Source organism: Salmo salar, chromosome 12 (genome assembly GCF_965601325.2).
Source record: "Salmo salar chromosome 12, fSalSal1, whole genome shotgun sequence".
In the NCBI taxonomy this organism is placed as follows: domain Eukaryota; kingdom Metazoa; phylum Chordata; class Actinopteri; order Salmoniformes; family Salmonidae; genus Salmo; species Salmo salar.
In genome coordinates, this window is record NC_138302.1 from 96,924,964 (window position 1) to 96,932,552 (window position 7,589).

At 42.8% G+C, this 7,589-nt stretch overlaps 1 protein-coding gene across 1 annotated transcript; it reads right to left on the reverse strand.

Moving 5' to 3' along the window:
* Positions 1 to 259: 259 nt before the first annotated feature.
* Positions 260 to 5,015, reverse strand: sp7 (Sp7 transcription factor). Its single transcript, XM_014134053.3, has 2 exons — positions 4,904 to 5,015; positions 260 to 2,782 (listed from the first exon to the last, which is right to left on the reverse strand). The coding sequence occupies exons 1-2, from the start codon at positions 4,922 to 4,924 to the stop codon at positions 1,430 to 1,432; spliced, it is 1,374 nt and encodes a 457-aa protein (XP_013989528.1). The 5' UTR covers positions 4,925 to 5,015; the 3' UTR covers positions 260 to 1,429.
* Between the last annotated feature and the right edge of the window lie 2,574 nt (positions 5,016 to 7,589).

The window sequence follows — 7,589 nt, forward strand, 5'->3', positions numbered from 1 at the left end:
GAGAGGGATGGAGAGATGAAGGAGGAAGAGAGGGATGGAGAGATGAAGGAGGAAGAGAGGGATGGAGAGATGAAGGAGGAAGAGAGGGATGGAGAGATGAAGGAGGAAAGAGGAAAGAGAAGAGTCTATGTAGCATTTTACCTTTAGACTTTTGGGATCGCTTGCTACTTCTGCAAGATAAACCTTTATGGAATCAAGTGGGGAGATGAGACTTATGGGCTTTTGGAAAAATGAAAATAACACCAATGAACGAAGTAAATAGTTTTTTGGTTTTTTTTTACTGAAGCACCATTCCATATCATGACTTCCAAATCATGACACTCAGACATACTCCTCTACCAAGCTCATGCTGAATTACTGTTTCATTATTTAGCTCATTCCACATCCTGCAAAAGTTCCTACTAATATTCTTCATGAAGTTCAATCACAAAATATCAGGAGTTTATTATCCCAAATATCCATCATGCATTGATGTGATAAACTTTGGACTTTCTTTGAAGACATGAACATATACCATCTGATTTGTACCTTAATTTAATCGGTGTGTCTTAATATTATGGTTGTGTCATTTTCATTAGAGTTGGAAAAAAGTTTATCAACAAAATAGAAAAAAAAAGGTAGAAAAATAACACACCTGACATTAGAGAAATAAGTACCCTCAAGGAGAACGCCTTTATCAACTATCAACATGGCAGGTGTTTCGACTTCACAATAGAAAGGTTATGTAGAAAATAGTTAGCAGAAACAATTCATTTCAAGATCTATAAATACATCTTCAAACACGATAGCACCAACAACATCGCCGTGGTTATAATCAATAAATAAAAGATACCAAAAAAAATCTTAATTTACTAAATTATCAATGGCCAGCTATATCTTGCCATTATTATCCAACAATGCACTGCCTGAAAAATGCACGATAATCTTCTAATGCTTATAATTTAAAACATAAATTAGATTATTTGTGTAAATCTAAAAATTAAATAAGACATGATAGGAAGCGCACAGAATCAAACCCCAAAACAAGACGTAGCTGATATCAGAGACTGGTTCTTACTGAGCCAATCGTGTACCATAGCAAATCAATGCCCCATTACGTCCCTCATACTAGATACACACATTTTCCTCTGGTTTTTTTCCCCTCTGATCTTACAGATTGAAGTTAGTGGTTTGTCTTACTGAAAATTAATAAATTGTGTGTGTGTAGTCCACAGAATGGGTATTTCCGACCAGTCTGGCCAGTTATCTAGAAAGTCATTACAAACTATGTCAAATGCATCCTTTGACAATTAATGTCAAACGTGTGGACAGCATGTACAAATACTAAATAATGCTGTTTGTTTTTAGATATATAGTGAACTTTGCACCACAATGGTGCCACACTAACTGAACAAAACATCTCTATAAGACCACTACACATACGCTGAAGTTAAATCTCCATCAATCCACTGCTTGTCTCTACTCCGTTGGCTGAGCCAGTCTTCTCCTCTCCGTTGGTAGTCGTCTCACTAGGGACGTTGTTATTCTGCACGGCCGTGTTGAGGTTATTTGGGTCTGCCGTCTCATCGTTGTTCCTGGGGTCCTGAGTCTCTCCCTCCACGGTCTTGGCCTGCTGCAGGGCAGACTCTGCGTGGGTCTTCTGGTGCTTGCTGAGGTGGTCGCTGCGGGTGAATCTCTTGTTACACAGCAGGCAGGTGAATTTCTTCTCCCGGGTGTGCGTGCGGACGTGCCTCTCCAGTTCGTCGGAACGTGTGAAACGTTTCCCGCAGAACAGCCAGTTGCAGACGAAAGGTCTCTCCCCGGTGTGCCAGCGGAGGTGGGCCTTGAGATGCGAGGCCTTACCGTAGACCTTCCCACACCCCGGGATGTGGCAGCTATGAACGGGCTTCTTCCTCAGGGATGCAGCCGAGGCCCCAAGCCGCTCCAGCTCCTGGCAGTTGGGACAGTCACAGTTGGACCTGCCAGTGGTGGTTCCTCCACCGTACCCCCGTGATCCACCAGCAGGCTTCAGGCCCATCTGACTCTCCATCAGCCCCCCGCCAGACACCGGCTTGGGCTTGTACATGTCCTGAGGCAGCATGTGCTGGGAGGACTGGAGGAGGTGTGATGTGGACCCCAGGCCCACCGAGGGGTACTGAGCTGGGTTCAGAGAGGTGAAGTCAGAAGTGTAGCTGGGCAGCTGGGGGCTGAGGGAGGCTTGAGGAGGGACGGGTTGGAGGGAGCCCTGGAGACCATCGGACTGGGGCTGGGCAGCACTCAACCAGTTGGTATTGGGGTGGACGTCCCACCAGGAGGACGTGGTGTTGGAGGGGGCGGCGGTGATGCCGGGGTGGATGCCTGCCTTGTACCAGGAGCCGTAGGGGTGAGTCATGTCCAGGGAGGTGTAGACGCTGGTCAGACAGTCGGCCGTGGCGTGGGCCTTGGACACCAGCAGGGACTGGTCCTGGCCCTGGGACATGGAGGTCTGGAAGGAGTGGGAGAAGGGGTTGTACTCTGACGTATACCCCCCAGAGGATGGAGGAGGGCTGCCAGTGGGTGTGAGTAACCCACCCGCTGAGCTGAACGAACCAGTGTAGGAGTTCTCCATGCTCTCTCCTCCTCCTCTGCTGTTTCTCTGTCCCTGGAGCTCTGAGCTCATGGTGTACTGCTTCTTGCCTGGAGCGGTGCTGCCGGGGCCGGCCTTCCCCGGGGTGGCTGAATCCCTCACCGGGCTGGTGCTGCCAAACTTGTTGCAGGTAGCGGTTAGCATAGCAAGAGGACTGGAACCATAGCGAGCTTCCTCCTAGAAGGGAGAGGAGACAGGAGAGATTAGACAGAGGAAATGGCTGCTGCTGTTTCTGTCAGGGTCTAATCACAACAGTATGGCAGGCTGTTTCCCCTATACATTGGTCACAGAACAGAGGACATTTACTTTGGTTTCAGTTCATTTCAAATTAAATTTGTGTTGATGAAAATATATGCCTGCTTGTTTTGGCAAACAGACAGAATAATTAAATAAAAAGGGAAAAAGGTCCAGTGTGGCTCAGTTGGTAGAGCATGGTGTTTGCAACGCCAGGGTTGTGGGTTCGATTCCCACGGGGGACCAGTACGGAGAATAAAATGTATGCTCTCACTACTGTAAGTCGCTCTGGATAAGAGCGTCTGCTAAATGACTAAAATGTAATGGAAAAGAGGAATTAAATGTGATAAAACTGTATCTGAATAATTTACATTTAAAAAACACCTATTTATGTCAACTAAATTGTTCTCAGCAACAGTATTGTTGTCAGTTGAAATCTTGCCAAACATGTTAGTCAGGAATGGTCACCATGACATTTGAAACGGTTTGATTTATTTATACCCTTCAACAACGGCGCATTGTTCACAAACTCACTCTCTCCTCATTGTCCTGTCTAAACATGATATTTTATAAAGATCACCAGATAAAGATTATTCAAAAAAACAATCCAACTACCTTTGAAGAGCGCGTATTGAGCAGGTCGTGCATTAGGCTGCATGGCCTTAATCCTATAATTTGAGATCAGCGTGTCAAGTGGGACAAAGCACAGGTCAAATCACCAGGAGATTTACTCCAATATCCAATTTACACGCGCATCTCAGGACAAGAGCCAGCCGAAGTTTTATAGTGCACATCAAGTCATACGACTTGTAGGCTGATATTTCAGCATGTGGTGGGCCTTGCCTATCCGTATTATGGCCTACGTCAACTCGTTTAAATGGACAAGAGATATCTCTTCTATTGCTGAAAGTGCGTATTTGCCAGAAGGCAAAATAAATACGTTTCCCCCAATTTACACTGATACAAGTTATTCCACTTAAGACCATTTAAGGCCTCTAGTCTCGTCCTTAGAGCAGTAACGACGTCCCTAATCACCAGCTAGCACCTGGAGGCACCACACCGGGATTCAGTTGAGGGTGGATTTCCTCCGTCTGCCTGCGAAGCGCCTGCGGTGGATTTAACGTATCCTGTTGCTATGGCTCTTGTTTCCAGGTTAATTGCACTCAATCACAGAGATAAAGAGTTAACTGCGGCTGTAATGCTTTTTTTTGGTATGTTCAATACCCCCTCCCTTTTGCGTTTTAACTTGTATGTCCTCCGCGTTATAGTGTTGATGACCGGCGGAAATGTAATGCTTCTGTAATTGCAGTGGAATCAAGTCTGTACCAATATCTTGTTATTGAGAGATGTTTGGCGAGAGATTGCGTTTCGTGTTGATTTGGCTGTGGACTGATTTGTCAGGCATATACCATTTCATCCAGTCTGTCTACCAATCAGTAGGTCAGACCACACCTTTCTATATGAATTATATTTGATGTTAACCTGTTCTTCCCTCATTCCAAGTCCCATTTAGTTCTTATATCAACTCATATGTTTGTTATGATGACCAACGTGTGTAAAGGTCACATTTTAATTTGGGATGTCGGCTAGCATAGGATTTTGGTCTTGGACTGAGGCTGACTATAGAATACATGCCATTCATTTGCGTTAAAGTACATACCCTTTTTAAAAAAAAATGTTTTGGATAAAACCCAATATAAATGACATAGGCTACGGTATACTTTTAGTCAACATGTTCAGTTACGCACATCGTTTCTGACAGATGGAGAGACAAATACCATATTTTAGACTACATATTTTACCACAATCTAATCTTGTTTTATGAAAGCATATTGTCAAATGTCAACAGTGCAGCCGTTCTTTCTCCGTTTGACCTTCTTCATTTCCTCAAGAACATTGAACAGTAACCTGGGACATGACGGATCCTTCAGAGCCAGAGTCTACGCGTGTGCCCATAGTTACCTCGACAAGCAGTACCCTAATTCTGACGGAAAATACAAATGGCGCGTCACTGTAAAACAGCTTTAAAGTTAATTTTAAAATGAAAACAAGTATATTCCATACCTCCAGAATAGATGCGGCCATCCCTGGGAAACAAAATCCCAAGAGTAGATAGTTAAGTCGGTTCACTTCTCTGCTCGCAGTCCCGGGACAGTTTGAGAGAACTCCGGCATGAGCGCACAGACGTATTTGGAGAGGCAGAGAGCCCGCCCCTTAATTATAGGGTCCGCGCTCTTTGAAGATTCGTTGAAAGCCAATAAAGGAGAGAGGGAATGAAAAGGGATGGAGGGCATGGGAGTAGAAACCATCCCACCTCCCCAAATGCACATTGACAAATCCAGATTCATCTTTGGGAAATGGGTGGTTGAGTGGCTATTATGAATGAATAATTGTCAGGTCATTTACACTCTATTGGCGTCAAAGCGCCCAGCTTGCTCAGTCCGCTGCTCAGTCAGGGTCACTATTTCTTGTTCTTCCAGCATCATTATAGGCCTATAGGTATAATATAGCCTACATATAATATAATATAGCCTACCTGCTAATATTAGGTCTAATGTTGACCATCTTTAGCGATAATGATGTAACGAGAAGATCCCATTTTAAAAAAAAAAACAGTTTTGGCTAACGCATGCGTTATGGTCTCCCTTACTCCAACTACTACCCTACTGTTCCCCTTACAATCAATAATACGATTAGATATCGGCAAATTCTCCATCAACAATAACGTTGTTAATAGGCCGATAATGATGTAAAGCTGCTTGCGTTTCGATAGGTTATTATTGTCGTGACACTGTCGCACACAGTAACATGCTGACCACGAATAAATCAATAAATTAAACTGGCAGGGCGTGCGGTTAGAACACAGATTTTATTGTTTGGGTTTTTAACCGTCTGTCTCTGTTTTCAATATTCTGAAGTGCAGTTAAATCCTTTTGTAGGCATTAGCTGTAATGGTTTGAAAGGATTCAATTGCTGGAAATGACAAAGAAATAAAACAAATTAAAGAAATGATTATCACATCAAATCAAATAAATTCTGACCGCAACTTTTTAAAAACGAAGCCTAGTTTGTTTCCTCTTGTAAGAAAAGCACTGATGATTCAAATAGCTCGACTTACATTTGGAAATATTTAGCCTGCTATACTCGCGACACAGCTGTATTTAAATCCCTCTTCAGATCTGTTTTAAGCGACTCTATTTCTCAGTGATTTTATTTGATCATTCATTTCTCAAAATGCTGTCATAGTGTAGGGCCTACCTCAAACAAAACCAGTGGCTTTCTTGAAACTCCTATATTCTATGGAGCGTAATTTATACCACCTGGCCTGACACACTTTTATTAACTTCGATTGATATTGATACTTGAATGACATTATTTACGGTTTAAGGCCTACAAATACCGATAGCGACGCAATTATGTACAGGCTAGAAAGAGGGTCGGTTGAGATGGTTTGTTCAGATTTTCAGATTGTCATTTAAAATGTTTGTAATTTGAAACGTAGGCTAATTACCGGTGCAATTCTGACGAGAGAGTACGTTCATTTAAAATGCGTGTATTTTAGCTACCAGCAACGTCTTTAGCCCCACGGGTTCTGTGCTCGCTCCATTCCTCCGTGCCTTTTCTGTGTTGCTGCAAGTCGCAACCTTGTGTTATGATTCAACAGGTCTTTATCATTATCTTATTAAATAAGTGTCTTTGGTAAATGAAATAGCATTTATTCTTTCATGATGACCACTTTACCAAATTATAAGCTTTGCTCTATAAAAAAAATCAAAAAAATCAATACGATTATAAGAATAAACATGCATCACTTAAATGAGAAAGCTGTGAAAAGTTGACACCATATAACAGTTTACTGTTCTCCTGCAGAGAACAGTCTTAAGCCTGGGACCTGTCTATGGGAATAACTGTTATTGGACTACAGTATTACGCCCAAGAGCAAAGCGAGAGGGCTGGACACTGAACGAGTTAAACAACATCACAGCTAGGCCATGGCAAAACAACATGTTACATAACTGCATAGCTGTGATTCAACATAACAGAAGACAATAAAGGACTTGATTAACTTAATACCCCCCCCCCCCCCCCCCCCCCCCCATCTTTGCTATCTTGCTGAACCTGACATGATTTCAGTGGAGAGAAGGCAGGTTTACTCTCTGTGTTGAATGTACTGTAAATACCCCTGTGCTTGTACTGAAGGTCATATTAGCTGCATTGATTAGTCTGTATTTACTGGATAAATAAACAGTAGGCTAGTCTTAGTTTCAGTAGTCTCCTACTAACCTAAACCCTAGTCTTAGTTTCCAGCGTCCTTGTGGGCGTCTCTTTTCTCAAAACGAGAGAACAGAAGATTAAAATTGTTGTCAAAAAATAAACATATAATTTGAGTCCTTATTTTCTCCTCAATTACAAGGCATGGTCAGAGGACAGCTTGTCTTTAGGAGAGTCTGGCCCTCACATGAACACACCACTATATTTAGCAGTCTGCTCTCCGACTGACCTTAAAGTCTTTATTTTCTTACAGCAACCCGAGGTAGTGGATATGAACACACACACACACACACACGCATGCACGCCACATATACACACATAGAAGTAGCGCACAAATATATATATTTTTTTTTTAACTTGTAAATAACGTTCTAATGCCCCGTATTAAAACACAGCATGTATCCATCATACGTGGCAAACAAAACTCCTGACGCTCTGGGGAGTTTTTCCTCTCCTCTCATTAACATAACATGGCCTC